The sequence below is a fragment of the Gymnodraco acuticeps genome, unplaced genomic scaffold, assembly GCF_902827175.1.
Source record: "Gymnodraco acuticeps unplaced genomic scaffold, fGymAcu1.1, whole genome shotgun sequence".
NCBI lineage: Eukaryota > Metazoa > Chordata > Actinopteri > Perciformes > Bathydraconidae > Gymnodraco > Gymnodraco acuticeps.
Window position 1 is genome coordinate 4,441,947 of NW_022991180.1, and position 18,376 is coordinate 4,460,322.

General features: G+C 44.4%; 1 protein-coding gene across 1 annotated transcript; it reads right to left on the reverse strand.

Moving 5' to 3' along the window:
* Positions 1-12,116: 12,116 nt before the first annotated feature.
* LOC117560731 (serpin A3-3-like) lies at positions 12,117-16,444 on the reverse strand. Its single transcript, XM_034237683.1, has 7 exons — positions 16,273-16,444; positions 14,552-14,997; positions 14,036-14,402; positions 13,820-13,944; positions 13,556-13,701; positions 12,720-12,876; positions 12,117-12,633 (listed from the first exon to the last, which is right to left on the reverse strand). Exons 2-7 carry the CDS (start codon positions 14,957-14,959, stop codon positions 12,457-12,459), a joined length of 1,380 nt encoding a protein of 459 aa, XP_034093574.1. The 5' UTR covers positions 14,960-14,997; positions 16,273-16,444; the 3' UTR covers positions 12,117-12,456.
* Positions 16,445-18,376: the final 1,932 nt, after the last annotated feature.

The window sequence follows — 18,376 nt, forward strand, 5'->3', positions numbered from 1 at the left end:
AGTTCGGCCATGTTTTTTTTTTCTGCAGGGAGAAATTTGAAGATCACCTGACGTCAAACAGAGCACATGGTGTAGTCCAAACGATAGCTGGGGATTCTGGGTAGTGTAGTGTCTTCTGCCATCCTTTACTCCGAAAAAATATTTGTTTCTCCGAATCGAAGGGGAAAAATACAAAAGCATTGCACACAATTTAAACCAATCAATGTTGTGTAATTAACAAGGATAATCTGGTGTTTTTTAGTCGATGAGTAGTGCAGATATCACTGTAAAATCAATCGACAGCAAGAGGAATACTTACTTCCGGGTGTACAATTATCCGTTATCCAATGAGAATGGACGCTCACATTGCCTTTAAGGGCAGCCGACACAAACGAATGCCGTGCTTCCATGAGCGTCATTACCAGTAGAAATACATTGCTTTTAAAATCGTGCTGTGCAACACGAAAAAAAGGGGGAAATCGTGTTGGTGAACACGAATCAATAGATTAAAAATCGTGTTGGTGAACACGAAATGCCATGAGACTGGGTTGGCAATACACATGCTGCAGCTGCCCAGCTGCTCACTGTGTGTAAAAGTAAATAAATAGTATTTTCATTTCAATAATGTACTTTCTATACCCTGCTTCATAAACAATACTGACATCCCTGTGCTCCTCTGAGTCTGGGGGTCCGGGTTTGTGAGGACAGCGCGAGGATACAGACAGGGAGGTTGCTTTACTTCATAAAGGAAATGGTGGTCAATATTAACAACATAGGAGTTAAAACGCTTAATAACCTTCATTATGTGTTAGAGAAAGAACATAAGAAAGTTTGACAAAGATGTGGCTGTTAATCGGGCAGCAGCTGTGTGTAGAGGGAGAGAGAGAGACGCTGAGCTGCACCATGCAGCGATCAGCTGATACGGAGCATAGAGAGAGCTGCAGTCCGCGGGGCTCGGCCTCGCCTCCTGTCCTCACAACTCTTATTAATCCCGATACCGGACAATTGTTATTTGTTCCTACTCGGAACCGTGTTTTGCTTCCCAACCCTGCCACTGTGCTACACTTCCCGCCCGCCCCGTCTAACTGTACAGAAAGCGGCGAGATGCATTTCCTTAGGAATCGACAAGCAGAACCGAAACTAACACTTCTAAACGAACAATGGCGGACACGTACAATTTGCGAATGAGTTCTGCCTTTTGTAAACTGAATGTATCAATAATTTGTCAATAAATCAGGCCGAAAAACGTCACTTGTCCGCCGGACAAGTCAATTGAAAGATCTACTTGTCCGATATTGTAAATAACACGTCCCGGACGGTGGGACGTGTACTTTTTCGCACACTGTGAGCTGGGAAACTATGTTGGGTTCTTTAGCGGCTGACTGTAAGTTTCTTGCTACGAAAGTCACTGTGGGAGATGGGAGGACCCCTACCCTGAAGCCTTGGGAGAGCCCTGACGGGAGATAGTCAACAAACACGGAATCTGTAGATAGCGCAGCTGCTGGCTGAGGGATGTTAATGGGAGTGGAGGGGTGATATTCCAGAATGTTTTTTTTTTTTTTTTTTTTAATGTGTTGATGTTTCTGGCGCAGAGCCACTGTGACGGCCCGTCCACACGGTGGCGTGCGTTACAGCTTCCAAATGCTTCTGCCCATTCACTTTGAATGGGGTGACGTCACTTTTAGTAGAACTGTATTTTGGGAAGCGACGTGGAGCGTTTGCTGGCGTTGCTCGCTTCAAAAAGTTGAGCAATGTTCAACTTTTGGCGCCTCGGCAGAAGCGTCAGCCAATGAAATCCCGTTTATGCAAATCTGCCGGTACAGCGCTAGCCAATCAGACCGCGTGTATGTTGGGAGAGACTACGCAGGTAATTCCTCATATTCCAAAAATGTGAGGGAAAATTCATTATGGCGGTAGTGAATCACCCGGTGCTGTATGATCAGTCTCTGTTCGTCTACCGGGATACAAACCAGAGGAGCGAGGCATGGAGGGAGGAGGCAGAGACAGTGGGTGAAACTGGTAGGTTTTCGCCTGTTGGGGATTTTTTTTAAATTTTTTCCAGTTTACTTAGTTTTAACATTGCTATTGCTTTGTGTGTCGGGGGCAAGAGATTCATGTGATTGGTTGTTGCTGCTGTGCGGACCAGTAGCGTAGGCAGAAATTTACTTTAGGGTGGGCCTGTAAAAATATAGGGTGGGCCAGATTTTTCTTCTGCGCATCGGAAACTAACCACGATCCCGCCGGTACCGGTGGCAGATTACTTTTAGAATACTTCCTTTCCTCTTCTTTTTCTTCCTCCCTCCTCTTCTTTTTATCTTTTCTTTTCTCCTTTTCATCTTCTTTTTATCTTTTCCTCTTCTTTCTCTTTAGAATACTTTCTTTTCCATAACAGATGGGTATGTTTTGGTGAACGGGAGACACGTATTTTACTGCTTTAATGGCTTATGAAGAGCACGAACACAACATTTTAGTGTCATTCTTGACAGCTCTCTCATCTGCACCGTACATAAAAAGAAAAACTCACCCAGACTGCATTCTTTGTACTGTCTTAAAACCTTTCCTTGGAAAAGTGTATGCATTGTAAGGTGTCCTTGGGTGCTTTGAAAGGCGCCCCTAAATAGAATACATTATCGTTATTATTTATTATCTGAAACGATGTAATCACTTTTAAAACTTTTCCCAGTTACTTGCCCCATGCATTCGGCAGCAGCAGGCCATTCAGTTAGATTTGATCCCGTTATGAATGTCATCATTTCGACAATAAATAAATGCTACATAAACGTTATCTTCCACGTTTTATCTAAACATCTCCGTTTCTACCTTCCAATATGTTTTGAAAGAGAACTCTCTCTCTCTCTCATCTGCGTGCGGGGCGGGGCCTCACGGACACGCTGCATCTCACGCTCGCAGATACGCTGCAGCGCTGTGCACACGGTTCTGCCGGTAATGAATATTACATTGTGAGGAAACTTTCCACCAATAATTCCAATAAGTATTCACTTCAGGTTTACGAAAGTAACTGCACTCAGTTTACTCGTTTTTCAAATGTAACGCCAGCTGAATGTACTGATTTTTTTGTTTTTCTTTCTTTTTCTTCCGATTACGTAACACCGTTACATGTATTCCGTTACGACCCAACCCTGTGTAAGGGTCGAGTGCAAACGTTTTCGTTAAAACTAGTACCTGAGTGCAACGGAAGTTGAAGCTCCTGTGGCGGAGTCTTCCAGAGCCTGGAGGCGAGCATCGATAGCTATCATGGAGCTAGCCAGGGATTGCAGGGAGCCGGCCGCGCTACTCTCCATAGGGGTGTGTGACGCTCTCGGACTGGCGAGCCTGAGAAGGGGTGGATTTTTTTGGAGGGGGACGGGATCCTGGAGGGCTCGACTTCCTGCCCTTTTTTACCTCCGCGGCTGCGGCCTCGTCCTGCTCTCTGGGAAGCTGGCTGGAGCTGCTGCCCCGGACTGGGGAGCTACGCTGGAGACCTGGTCCGAGAGCTATCGCCGCTGAGAGAGAGTGAGGCCTGGGGCTGTGGGAAAGCCCTGCTGCAGGAGCCGGGCGATGAGGAAGTCTTCCTCTGTTGATAAGCCGCTGTGGGGAGCCGAACCGGGATCGGAGACTTCCAGAGAAGGTTCGTGTTCCGAATTGTCCGAGTTGGACATCTTGAGCTAGTTGTTTCTTACGGTTTTTCTCACGAGAAGCAGTATTGTATTGCAACTACCATTGCGTGTGATCATCTGCAATGACAACTGACAGGGAGGAAGAGCAGGTATTTAAGGTATTTAGCATGTGCAGCGATTGGCTGCTGAGGCGTGACGCCCTCATATTTAATGAGGGGGGAAGGGAGCCATAGAGTGACGTGTGAGTGACTCGAGTTAGGTCTTCCTTATTGAACTTGCGCTAAAGCTTTCATTTGTGTTAGTCTACTTATCATCCTAATTTTCACACGGTCAACAACTGTAGAGTAATCATTAACCGGAAAGTGAAATGACCTTTTGAGCAGCATTTCTTGGCTTTGCTTATGTCTGTGAACCCCGTGTGACTGGAAGGGGTGGTGGCCTTGCTGTCTTTTACCGCAAAGACATGAAACTCACCACTGTCACTGTCCCTCATCACTCCTCGTTTGAGTGCCTGGCAATAAAACTCACAGGATCTAAACCTACCATTATTGTGACTATCTACAGACCACCGAAGCCCTCAGCTGCTTTCCTCACAGAATTCTCAGCCTTTTTAACAACAATATGTGCTATGCCCCCCACTGTCATCCTCCTGGGTGATTTTAATATTCATATTGATAACCCCACTAATGGTTTAGCAAAGGACTTCATCTCACTCCTTGAGTGCCTTGGTATTACACAATATGTCAATTTCCCAACCCACAACAAAGGTCACATATTAGACCTATAGTCTGTTGCACCGGTATCACTCCTTTTAACCTCACTGATGCTGAGTTCCCCATCTCTGACCATAAATCTGTGCTTTTTGAGGTAAATGTCCCCCTATCTAAAACAAGAGCACTGCGGACCATCACCTTCAGAAACATCAAACGCATTGACCCCAGAGACCTTAACTCCCTTATTGCCTCCGTGCCCAGTCCACCCCCATCCTCCTCCTTGACCGCTGCTGAACTGGTGAGTCGCTACAACAACTGTCTCACATCTTCCCTGGATGCGCTTGCTCCCCTGAAGTCTCATTTGTGCACACTGCTCCCTGGTACACTGCTGCCCTCCATCAGCTAAAAACCACTGGCCGGCGTCTTGAATGTCTGTGCAAAAAGACTGGACTCTTAATCCACATTCAGCTCTACAAAGAACATCTCTGCCTTTACAAGAACGCCCTCACTGTTAGGGAAATAATTATCATAGACGCCAAGATGTGACATACAGGACAAACCTTGACGTCTGTTTACCTCCTTTAAGGACACAGGCTGCTTCAGCCAATAATGTTATTGTTCCCATTCTGTGACCGGTCAATACTGGGTCACAGATGGTCTGTATTGTGGGTACACTGGGACACTTCCTTCTCTGTTGTCTGAGGACTCCAGGGCATGACATATCCAAGGCCATAAGTGGCGGAAGCTGGTAACTTAGTGTGCCCAAACTATCTAAAGCTATCTTATCAAAACATGTTGATGACTCTCTGTGGAACCAGTTAAATGGGCTAGTAAGAGACAGGCTCTCCAGAATTGACGTGGCAACCCACCCGTGCAGTCTCACCATGACTGCCGTGACTTGTGATGTGAATACTCTGGCCAGAAACTCCAAATAAATCACAGTGGTTTGACATCAAAGCTCCGACTCTTCCCGTGTCTCCTTCCTGAGTCGGTGACTCCACTGCATTGCTACACAGAAGTTTCCTCTACACTCACCACCGCTAAGTCCTCCTACTACTCCAACCTCATCAGTTCTGGAAAAGGTAACACAAGAAACCTCTTCTCAACCGTCAGACACCTACTTCAACCTCCCACAACCCTCCCCACAGACATCTCATCTGATGATTGCAATGACTTTCTGAATTTCTTCAATAGCAAAATCAACACCATCCACCTGCAACTGGCTGCATCTACAACCTCCAAAGACGACCCACAGTGGCTGAGCTCCACCAGTCACCAGCTAATCCCCACCCTGTCCAATTTCTCGGCAGCTACTGAGTTCTCCATCACTGAGCTTATCCGTAAATCCAAACCTACTACCTGTCAGCTCGACCCACTGCCCTCGTTAAAACCTGTGTGCCCTCTACTTGCCCCTTGATCACAAGAATCATTAACTCGTCCCTCGCAACTGGAACTGTACCGCCAAACCTCAAAACTGCTGCAATAACACCAACACTCAAAAAACCTGGAGCTGACTGAGATGACCTGAATAACTACAGGCCCATCTCTAACCTCTCCTTCATCTCAAAAACCCTTGAAAGAGTGGTTGCTGACCAACTTCAACAACACCTGGACAAAAACAACCTTCATGAACCCTTCCAATCGGGTATTCCGCTCAAAGCACAGCACCGAAACAGCGCTGGTAAAAATCACCAACGACCTCCTCCGTGCAGCTGACTCTGGACTGCTCACCATCCTAATCCTCCTTGACTTCACAGCTGCCTTTGACACCATCTCACACGCACTGCTTATCATACGTGTGGCAGACATTGGGATCACTGGTACTGCACTCTGATGGTTTTCATCCTACCTCACAGACAGAAAACAATATGTCCGTCTCAGCACCCACCGGTCAAGCTGCTCCACTGTCTCACATGGTGTTCCTCAGGGGTCAGTATTGGGTCCACTCCTGTTTTTTATCTACCTACTCCCCCTTGGCACTATCCTCCGTCATCATAATGTCCATTTCCACTGTTACGCCGACGATACCCAGGTCTACATTTCCAGCAAACCCAACACTGCCCTCCCCCCAACCTCTCTCACCAACTGCCTCCAGGACATCAGGAGCTGGATGAGCAGGAACTTCCTAAAACTCAACGGCAGCAAAACCGAAGCCCTGCTGGTTGGCACCAAAACCACCCTCTCCAAAACCTCATCCTCCCCTTCCTCCAACCTCATAATTGATGGCTACTCCATCCCCTTCTCTGGACAAGTTAAGAGCCTTGGTGTCATCCTGGACAGCTCCCTCTCATTTTCACCTCACATAAATAACATCACCCGGACTGCCTTCTTCCACACACGCAACATCTCCAGACTCCGCCCATCCCTTTCTCAATCAAACACTGAAGTCCTGGTCAATGCATTTGTCACGTCCCGCATCGACTACTGTAACGCCATCCTCTCAGGCATACCCACCAAGCTCATCAATAAACTACAAATCATACGGAACTCCGCAGCCCGGATCATCACCGGCACCAAGGCCTCCGAAGACATCACCCCCATCCTCATCCAACTCCACTGGCTCCCTGTTCAATCCCGTATCAACTTCAAAAACCTACTGCTCACTTACAAAGCCCTACATTACATTGCATTTAGCTGACGCTTTTATCCAAAGCGACTTACAATAAGTACATTCGACCAGGAAGACACAACCTTGAAGAAAACAGAATCATATAAGTACATCAGGTTTCATAGAGCCAAACATTTCAAGTGCTACTCAACTGGCTTTAGATAAGCCAGTCCTTTATTAGTATATAAGTCAGGCATCCTCAAAGTCCGGACTCCGGTCCGGATCCGGACCGAACCACAACTGTCTCTGGACTCTGAGCAAATTATACTTTTCATATGTATAATCTGTATTATCTGTGTTATCTGCGAGACATCGCCACAACGCAAATGATCCGCTATGTCCATAGACTGCAAACAGCGCTCTGCATGTCCTGTTCCACTGTCTGTGTGTGTCTGTCAACGCATTGGTCCAATCACATTCAGCATCCCGTCAGTGTTTTTTCTCCCCAAACAATCTGCGAATCAGAGGCACAGTAGGGCGGGTCTTCGCGGAATGTGGGTGGGAAAAATGTGTGTCTCGTCTCTTTCAACCTGTCTGAATCAGAGCGAGAGTTTAAAAAAAAAAAATTCAGAGCGAGAATTAACAGCTCATCTAGTGCCATCTGTACTGTAGTTAGTAGCCTAGTTTCACCTACCGGGGTGGCAACTGACACCCTAAAAATAGGCCTTGCCACCCCAGCTGCCACCCCAGTTGGCAGCTTTGTTTTGAAAGAAAAGTTGTGGCTCATCGGACATTTATGAGAGAAAATCTCTAATGTCCGAGTGCAAGTGAATGCAGCACAAGATGCACGTCATGTAACCCCTCCCCCGGTCCTGGCGCGAGCGTGGACATATGATTGGCGGCGAATTCATTTGAACGGGACGGCGCAAAACGAGAAGCATTCAGACCCAAGCACTGAAGGAATGAGGTATTTGCGGTCTACAGTACTGACAGAGAAGAGACTGTCAGTTTGGCTGTACTCAGCATTGAATCAAAACGCACTGAAGCTGTTTATCTTAATACGTTTGTGAGGCGGTTTGCTGAACAAAATGGTAATCGCCGCATTCAGCTGTAATAGACATGTCAACTTGATGCTCTGCTCACGGATGAGCATACAAAACTATTAAGATGATGACCTTACGTGTGTAAATATATTTTGTTCTTTTCTTCTTTTTCTTCTGCCCCCAAAAAACAGTTTTTAGTCCTGAGAAAGTCAAATAAGACGGTGTGTAAAACTACACTGCCCAGCCAAAAAAAAGTAACCACTTTGATTTAACTAGGCCAGTAGGTAAGGACTTTCCACTGGATAATAACTGCAGTATAAAATAATGCATGTCTGAAGTGATGGAGACCATGTTGAAGGCAAACAAAAAGAGGAAATAACAGGTAAAATCAAGCAAATCCCCCTCTCAGATTCCACAGCAACCAGAAGAACATAAATACTGGCTGGTGATTTGATTAATCAGCTACGTGATGGAATAAAAAAATGCACAGTGCATTTCCTTAGCTGTGGATGAGTCCACTGACACCACTGACAATGCTGAGTTGCTGGTGTTTGTGAGTTTTTATGATGAGGCAAAGGGGGAGTTTGTTGAAGATGTGTTGGGCCTGACGAACCTCAGTGGACACACAGGGGGGCAAGACATTTATAAAGCAATAATGGGAACGCTGAATGAAAGAGGGTGCAGCTGCCTTTATTTTTGCAACCTCGTGTTAAGAATCTTGTTGCAATTGTTTAAAAGTTTGAATGACCGTAATAAACGGACCTTTGTCTTATTGAAACATTTATTTTGGACCTTTAAGATTTGTATTTGAGTACCCCTGATATAAGTGCTTTGTTAATAAATCTATCGCTCGAAGTGGAGTCGAATGAGATGAGTTTTCAGTTTGCGCCGGAAGATGTGCAAGCTATCTGCTGTCCTGATGTCAATGGGGAGCTCATTCCACCATCTTGGAGCCAGGATAGCAAACCCACGTGTTTTTGCTGATGGGAACTTGGGTCCCCCTCGCAGCGAGGGTGCAGCGAGTCGTTTGGCTGATGCAGAGCGTAGTGCACGCGCTGGGGTGTACGGTTTAACCATGTCCTAGATGTACGAAGGGCCAGATCCATTCGCAGCATGGTAAGCAAGTACCAGTGTCTTGAAGTGGATTCTAGCAGTTACCGGAAGCCAGTGAAGGGAGCGGAGGAGCGGAGTGGTGTGGGAAAATTTAGGAAGGTTGAAGACCAGACGAGCCGCTGCATTCTGGGTGAGCTGCAGAGGTCGGATGGCACATGCAGGTAGACCAGCCAGGAGGGAGTTGCAGTAGTCTAGGCGTGAGATGACGAGAGCCTGGACCAGAACCTGTGTCGCTTTCTGTGTCAGCTGGGGACGTATCTTCCTGATGTTGTAAAGCGTGTATCTGCAGCAACGGGTTGTAGCAGCGATGTTTGCAGTGAAGGACAGGTTGTTATCTAGGGTCACACCCAGATTCCTTGCAGTCTGAGTCGGGGAAACAACTGAGGTGCCGATGTTGATTGTTAGGTCAAGAGTGGGACAATGTTTTCCCGGAAGGAAGAGCAGCTCAGTCTTGTCAAGGTTGAGCTTGAGGTGATGAGCAGACATCCACTGAGAGATGTCAGCTAGACAAGCAGAGATGCGTGCGATGACCTGGGTCTCTGAGCGGGGAAAGGACAGAATTAATTGGTTGTCGTCAGCGTAGCAGTGGTATGAAAAACCATGCGGGCTAATGACTGATCCGAGCGAGTTTGTGTACAGGGAGAAGAGGAGGGGACCAAGAACAGAGCCCTGAGGGACCCCTGTAGTTAAGTGACAAGGGTCGGACTCACACCCTCTCCAAGTCACCCTATAGGTACGGTCTTTGAGGTATGAGGTGAGGAGGGAAAGTGCAGAGCCTGAAACTCCAAGTTTTTGGAGAGTGCGAAGGAGGATCTGATGATTCACCGTGTCGAATGCAGCAGACAGGTCCAAAAGGATGATGACAGAGGAGAGGGAGGCTGCTTTAGCAGTGTGCAGTTCCTCAGTGACAGCAATGAGAGCAGTTTCTGTGGAGTGACCTGCCTTGAAACCAGACTGGTGCGGATCCAGAAGGTTGTTCTGATGGAGATAACAGGAGAGTTGTTTAAAGACAGCGCGTTCAAGTGATTTAGACAGGAACGGGAGTAGAGAGACAGGCCTGTAGTTTATAACATCTGACAGGTTGAGAGTGGGTTTCTTTAGGAGAGGGTTTACTCTTGCCTCCTTGAGACTGTTTGGAAAGTGAACAGAAGTTAGAGAAGTGTTAATGAAATGGGTGAGAAACGGTAGAATATCAGGAGCGATAGTCTGAAGGAGGTTTGAAGGGATGGGGTCCAGAGGACAGGTGGTAGGACGGGCAGAGGTAATGAGGGTAAGAACCTCACTTGGAGAGAGAGGGGAAAAGGAGGTTAGTGTGTGGGTGGAAGGAGGGTCTGGTGACCCAGCGGTGAGTCAGAAAAAGAAGAGCGAATATCATCAACCTTTTTTTCAAAGTGGGTAACAAAGTCGCTTGACAGAAGTGAGGAGGGGGGAGGGGCTTTTGGAGGGTCCTAGAGGGTGGAGAAGATGGAAAATAGTTTTTTGGGATTGGAATAGGAAGATTGGATCTTATCTTGAAAGAAAGTGCTTTTTGCCTGAGAGATCGAAGCCGAGAAAGAGGAGAGGAGAGCCTGATAGGTTAGGAGGTCGTCACAGTGTTTGGATATCCACCGTTTCCGCTCTGCTGCCCTAAGGACGGTTCTATTAGCACGCAGTGCATCATTTAGCCAGGGAGCAGGAGGGGACTGACGAGCCTGCCGAGATGTGAGAGGACAGAGAGAGTCCAGAGTGGATGAGAGAGTAGAGAGGAGAGTTTCTGCAACAGAGTTTGGAGGTAGTAGTTGGAACGAGTCAGAGGAAGGGAGGGCTGAGAGCACCGATGAGACAAAGGTAGAGGGGGAGAGGGAACGAAGGTTATGGCGGACAGGTGCAGGATGAGAAGAGATTAGTTTGTTATGTTTGGAAAGGGGTAGAGAGAATGAAATGAAGAAGTGATCGGATATGTGGAGCGGGTTTACAGAGAGGTTAGAAGTAGCGCAGTTCCTTGAGAATATGAGATCAAGGACATTGCCAGCTTTATGAGTCGGTGGGGATGGAGACAGTGAGAAAGCAAAGGCGGTTAACAGAGATGTTAGTTCGTCTATCTTCCCAGTCTGGAGGTTGAAGTCTCCGAGAAGTACAGCGGGAGGGCCAGTTTCAGGGATGTGTGAGAGGAGATTATCTAATTCCTCCAAGAAGTCCCCCAAGGCACCTGGTGGACGGTAGAGAACAACAATGGTTAACTGTATAGGATGGGTTACTGTGACGGCATGGAATTCAAAGGTGGAAGGAGTGAAGTTAGGTAGCTTGAAGAGGGAAAAGCTCCATTTGGGAGAGAGCAGGAGACCAGTGCCACCTCCTCTGCCAGTTGGTCTGGGTGTATGGGAGAAGGAATATGCTGTGGAGAGAGCTGCTGGGGTGGATGTGTTGAATGGAGTAATCCACGTCTCAGTGAGAGCAAGGAAATCCAGAGACTGCAGGGAGGCGTAGCCAGAGATGAAGTCATTCTTAGGAACAGCTGACTGGCAATTCCACAGGCCACCTGAAACTAGATGTTGGATCTCAGTAGAGCATGTGGGATAGACGAGAGCAGGCCGGTTATAGCGATTATTACATAACCTGCCCCCACCCCCCCCCCCCCCCCCCCCTATCTGGCTGACCTTCTTCAGGAGTACACCCCGTCTCGCACCCTCCGCTCCTCCTCTGCTGGTCTGCTGACCGTCCCCACCCCACGCCTCGTCACCATGGGTGCTCGGGCTTTTAGCTGCACTGCTCCCAGACTCTGGAACTCCCTCCCCCGCACATCCGACAGTCAGACACAATCACGATATTCAAATCCCAATTAAAAACCCACCTGTTCAAATCTGCTCACTGTAGTGCTCCCCATTATATGTTTCATTTGTGTCCACTTGACTGTCTCCTCCATGATTTCCTGTTTGTGTTTTTATCATGTTCTGTTGCCTATTAGCGTTTTTTATTTATTTTTATTTTTAACAAATTGTACGGTGTCCTTGGGTTTCATGAAAGGCGCCTAAAAATAAAATGTATTATTATTATTATTATTTCCCTGCAGTCCAGTTTAGGTGGCTCATAAGATTGGACAGTCTTGGAAAGCACTAAACACAACTTCGGATACAAATGTTTTATTTCAGCAATCAAAAATCTTAACAAAACAAAAATAAACTCTTAGTTACAATATACAACGTATTAGTCGTTCGTCATGGAGAATTACTACATTACTACAGAACTCTGCTATAATACATTTTACTGAAAAAAACAAATTAGCATTTTAACAGGCTGCTTGAAAACAAGTTAAAGTAACAGCTTTTCATAAATACTGAGAGGACATCAGCTAGGTTGAGAGGAATAACACTGTTGAATTATATATTACACATTATTCATGTGTGTAAATGTGTTCAACCGGAACACAAAAGTATGATCTAAATGAGTTAAAGTACTATTTAATTTCACAGAGTAGGGTTGACGATCTTGCCCATTAGGAGGACGGCTCTTGAGTCTCCCTCTATGACGGAGAAGAAGAACGGCCGGTTGATGGACAGTTTCAGAGGGACGCCCGCTTCCTGGGTCTTATCCTGAAGTTCTGCTCCTTCCTCGGACATCTCAAACGTCACCTTGTTGACCGCCTGGAGGACACAGAGATGTGTTGATGATGCAAACACACACAGTGAGTGTTTCTTTTTTAATAATATGAGAAGATCATGTAGTTTACCTGATCTATAGTAAAGGGTTGGATGTTGCTGAGTCTGGTGAACTCCGCTTCGGAGCCCAACAGCTTGGCCCCGACTATCGGAGACATCTTGGTCAGCAGGTCACGGAGGTCATTCACAGAGGACATGGAGAACTTTGGGAGGGACAGCTCCAACAGACTGTGGGGATAGAGATACTACGTTTTAAAATCTTTGAACTGAAATGGGAGTGTACGTGACTCTCTCGTCCCTTTAACAATCTTAACCTTTATTTGCTCTTCATTGAAAAAGTATCGATTAACTGATAGACGGTTACTTGCTATGTTTTTGTTGTTGTTTTTAACTTTTTAAGCCAATATAATTGCATATGCTCCATAACCTGGAACTATATTATTACAATCATGCAAACAAATGTTTTCGTTATCTTAAAAACTAGTAGGCTAATTGATAATGATGGAAAAAATATATATTTGTACCTCACTTTATTTATTAAATACATTTAATATTTTTTTTACAACTCTTTTAGTGATTTTATGATATGTGTTCTCACTTTTATTTAATTTTTCTGTTCTAGACTTTTTCCACTTCTCTGATTCTGAAACTGCAATATTTAACTAATACACAATTATGATGCAATAAATTGTAATTCCACAAAATCACCATAAAATTATGAAATAAGCTATTCAACACAAGTGAAATTGTGAAATGCTATATCCAAGTGCAAGTCTCATGACGTTGATGACATTAAAAAAGAATGTATAATGAAAATGAAACACCAGAGATGCTTCAGATTTCTGGTCAATCAGTTGGAATACATCTGGATTTGACGTTTTTTTTGTTTTAATAGGACAACACTCACCCCTCCTGGAGGCTCTCCTGCCAGACGGGGATGACTGTGAGCAGCTTTGACTCAATGTCCTTCATGTTGGCTCCTTCATGAGGCAGAACCAACAACATGTGGGAGCGCTTGCTCAGAGACAGCTTCACAACCGTGCACCGCCGTACCTTCATGGTATCAAAGGACAATTATTACGGTTGAATACTCATCCAAGTCCTTTTTATATTTTCAATACAAAAATGAACCAACACAAAGCACAACAAAGTCCCTTGAATTAAGTTTTACCTTATCATTGTGGTAGTGGTACTGACCCGTGTGGGTCATCAGGGGAGTCATCACTGTGGTTGTTTCATCCACATAAAACTCCTGCAGGGAGGTCTTCTCTGGCTGAAAAGCTGTCCTCCAGTTGCCTGAACAGACACAACCAAAGAACACAATCAGGTACTGCAAGGTGGTGCAGGTTGGGGTAAGGGTTAGAAGATAAGAACAGCAGATACATACCTTGGAAGTTGAAGGAAGAAACAAACAGCAGGTCACTGCTGGAGTTCAGATCTTTGAAGATGCCCTTCACCTTCCCATTTGACGTCTTCTCCAGGAAGCTGTTCACCAGATGCTCGGCCTCCTGTGGATTCGAGAAGTCCAAGCCGCGGGTGAACGATGTGTCAGAGAAATCCTGTGTGCCTTGAATAAAGTCCTCTGACAGTTGAGCGTCCTGGCGAGAGAAGGTCCAGACCTGGGTGGTGATTTCATCTTTTGGCCCGTCGTCCACCAGAGAGTTAATGCCCTGCAGGGTCTTGAGGAGCTCGTGTCCGTCCACCAAGGACACACAGTCCTCCCTGTCGGTTTCAATGCGCAGGCTTAGTAGATCCTGGAAGGAAAGGAGTGAATTTAGAAAGCCTTACTTCTCTGAGTGAAAGTACAACACCAGATGAGAAAAATTGTTACGGAAAAAAGCAGGATATGCATGCCTTGAACGTCTTTGGTCTATCTCTACAAAAACAAATCAAAATCAAAGACCTGGTATGGCATTGCTGTCTTTGTGGAGACCCCCAGGTAGAAGGTGATGAGGGAACCAAAGGTGTTGACCGGAGACAGGAGAATGTTGGTGCCTGGCTGCTGCCTGCTGAGAGCCTCGTACAACCTCAGGCCCAGAGTGTTCAGCAGCTGTGCCAGGACCGCTGTCTTCGTTGTGATGTTATGCCTCTGGGCGTCCACCTCCAACTGGTCCCTGTTGTCTGGTGTCATGACTTCAATATCAAGGGGGGCCACAGGAACCGTGTGCAGAGGCTTGGACGTCTTGGTCTGCAGGGTCTCGCAGCTGACATTAGCGACAGCAAAGAGGGAGAAGGGGTGGACGTAGACACGGTTGGCTTGACTTCCTGAGAGGTAGCAGCAGAGCAAGAGGGCTCCGAGAGACGACCGCATTTTCCCTTTTGATGATAGTCACCTTACAATAGATTCTTCTGTGGGAGACGGATATTTTTAGTAAGCATATGAATTACCTTGAGTATATCTTGTGCCTCCTGAGTCTAAGTGCGCATTGAGTTCTACATCAATATTAGTTTGGCTTTCGTCTGAAATCTGGCTGGATCTGGTTTTTTGTCTCCGACAGGATTGGCTGGCAGGAACATTGGACATAGAGCGGCATGTCAATGATGGATTGATTTCTCTTTGTGTGTCCTCTCCTGCTGCCCAATGAATGAGAGCAGGCATTACCCTCTGCAACAGAGGTCGCATAGATAATGAAGACGCATCTACGTTGCTGTGGGCAAATTTGTGTGTGTTCACTGATTAAAATAAGATGGATGTTTCATTTGGATATTGTTTTCTTTCTTTAAATCCTGGTATTGCAGCGTTTCAATCTGGGGCGCCAACTGAGTGTGTACATTTAGTCATTTAATCCAAACTGTTACCATACACAAAACGGTGGGCAATATTATTTGGACATTTTAAGTTATATTAACGGTCCAAATAAACACATCTAGAATGAATGGATTCAGGTTAGAAAATACACTTTTTCACACACATGAAGTACATTTTAAAAACATTTCTGACAAGTTCATTGAGTAACTTTGTTTAGGGAGTGCCTAACAAATGAGACTAAACAATGTTTTAAATACTACAGTTGGCCATCTAAGCTAAACTGACAACTTTCGCTCCTTTATTGTGAACATATTATGTGTTAAGCTACAATGTAGGAGAGTAGCTTGGGTGAAAGCTCTTGTGCAAAAATAGGACTATATCCTGTGAGTTAAACGTGCAGAAATGTGGACTGATGGACTCTTGGAAGGGGTGAACAAACACTAGATTTTCCTCTATTAGGAAATGTACAACAGGACATGGCCTTAGTCTCTAATCAATATAACCATTGCACTCAAATGTTCTTATAAACAACCAGCACACCTGTGTACCCAGTGATTTAATGACAACATGTTTTCTGCCAAATTCAGAATCTTTGACCGCATTATTTCATGCGATCTGATTCATTATAACCTTCAAGTAGCAACTCTACAGAAATTAGTTGCACTTTTTTTTTTAATGAACTTAAGCAACTCATTGAATAAAACGTTTTGTCCAAGAGAGTTGGACAAAGAACATTATATTTGGGTTTTGTGGAACATAATTGGATTAGTTAAATCAGTTATAGAGTTCCAAACATTGCCCCTCACCTCTGAAGGGTTTGGATATTCACTGCACAATCAAAAGGCAAATGAGATCAAATCAAAGCTTGCTCTTACCGAGTGTGTCTGCTGCTGCTGAGTGAGGTGCTGAATGAGGTCCAGGCTGCTCGGCTCCCTCAATTTAACACAGGCCAGCCTCGCTGCTCCCACTCTGGTTACTGATTAACCAAAGCAGCATTGAGTCAGGGGCTCTGCTGTCATGATTTCTACCCCGCTTTGTACTGACGCACTGCTACTGCTATAGAGAAATAGGTCTGACAGAGAGACAACACAATGTCCCTCTTCATGTTGACTTAAGGAAGATGATGCAAACTCATCCTGGAGGGGGAGAAAGCAGGGATAAACTTTCCAATAAAGACAGATAGGAAGCACGGGGACAGCCAGGCTTGTTTTTGTTTGAGATTGACTCACTGACATGTCATCATATTGTTGGGTCATGTTTTTGTGAAGCGGGGAAATGTGGTCTTCCAAATGTTGCTCATATACTCGGGGTCAAACACGTCTCAAACATGACTCACTTAAAATCTATACAGTAAAGGCAAAAAGAGGACAGCTTTATTTCCTGTCAAATTATTTTATTCTGCTATCATTCTATGTAACTCATACTCTTTCTCTAAATCCAGAAACAATCCATATGAATCTTCTTTCACATTATTTATTCCATGCCATTAGTGCAAATTGCAGAAATGCTTATTTAAAACACAATAGCTGATTGAATCATGACAAATGTTATGGCACCCCACATTTTCTATACTTAATAACCATCTGCAACTGAGAGAACACATCGGATTTGATGCGAATGTACAAATAAAAAAGTACTGTGTCTCTTTATCGTGTGAAGCTGTTGTAAGTTCTAAAGATAATAAGCCCAACTAGTTCTAGTGAAAGCAACTCTCAGATTTTCTTTATAGGCAGATAAACATGTTCATTAAGCTGATTTCTAATATATTAGCTAATATTTAGCTAATGTTCCATATTAAAAGGCCACATCCGTGACTCAAATAAGGAAAATCCTGAACACACAGCTGATTCAACAGGACAGTTTCACTGTTTTTTCTCACCAGAAAGAGAAACACTGGTTACGTTTAGTGTTTTACAGCCCGGTTTTATCCTTTTTAAACATTGTAAATTATTATAACGGGAAGTTAGGAGTCTATAAAGCAAAAATTACGACTTTCTTGTAAGCTGACAATTTGACAGATAAGTATTCAAGGTCACTCAACTAACTGTTCACAATGTCAAACTGATAAAGAACATTCATGCTTCTTCTTCTTCTTCTGTCCTCGTTTCAACCAATGACACATCGCTACTGTATGTTGCACGTTCACCATACAGTGTGTTTTTGTGTAGCAACTCATTGATACAAATATTAAGTCCAATATTCCCAATTTACCAAATAAACACATTAAAAAAATGTATGACAATGATCAGATTTTTTTTTAATAGTTTTTTTAGGTTTATACTTGAAGAATAAAATGGATGATCATAGATGAAAGCAAAGTATGAAATGGCTGTACATTTTAAAAGGTCATTTATAATATTTGATTTATACAACCACAAATATAATATATAACTAAATGAGATGTTTCATATTTTCATTTGTAATTTAGATACGCCTTATAATTGGATAATATATACAATTCAACCCATAAGAGATTAATACAATGTTGCATTAAACAAATGCAACATGATTTTAAAATGTTGACTTTCAGCAAATAAAAGGTATTTTTACTTTGTTCACCATGTTTGTTCAGCAAGTCAGCATGCTAACAATTGCCAATTCATTAACATTTGCTATTAATACAGCTAAGGCTTTCTGCTGAAATGATTTGCCAGAAAACACATGTAGACAAAGTTAAATTACTTGTGTTACATGTGTGCATGTAAAGGACAGGACAAATATACATTTCTGTAAAGATTTAACATAAATGAAACAACATCAATATTTTACTATCATTTTTATAAAAATGTTTTTAACATCTCCAGTTACAGTCAAATCAATGCAACTGATGCAGCAGGATTGGTGTAGTTACAAGAGTCAGTGACACATCTTCAGATGTTAGCTACACATGTAAGATCATACTTGATATTTTATTATCTGCCCATCTGTAAGTTCCCAAAAGCCCTTGTGAAGTTGAAAGGTATTTTTACATTACATTGC

Excerpts from the sequence above, each read along its gene's own strand:
- LOC117560731 (XM_034237683.1), bottom strand. The coding sequence starts at position 14,959 with ATGCGGTCGTCTCTCGGAGCCCTCTTGCTCTGCTGCTACCTCTCAGGA. Across the intron at positions 12,877-13,555 it reads CAGGAGAGCCTCCAGGAGGG|TCTGTTGGAGCTGTCCCTCC; the intron begins GTGAGTGTTGTC and ends CTATCCCCACAG. Across the intron at positions 12,634-12,719 it reads AACCCTTTACTATAGATCAG|GCGGTCAACAAGGTGACGTT; the intron begins GTAAACTACATG and ends TGTGTCCTCCAG.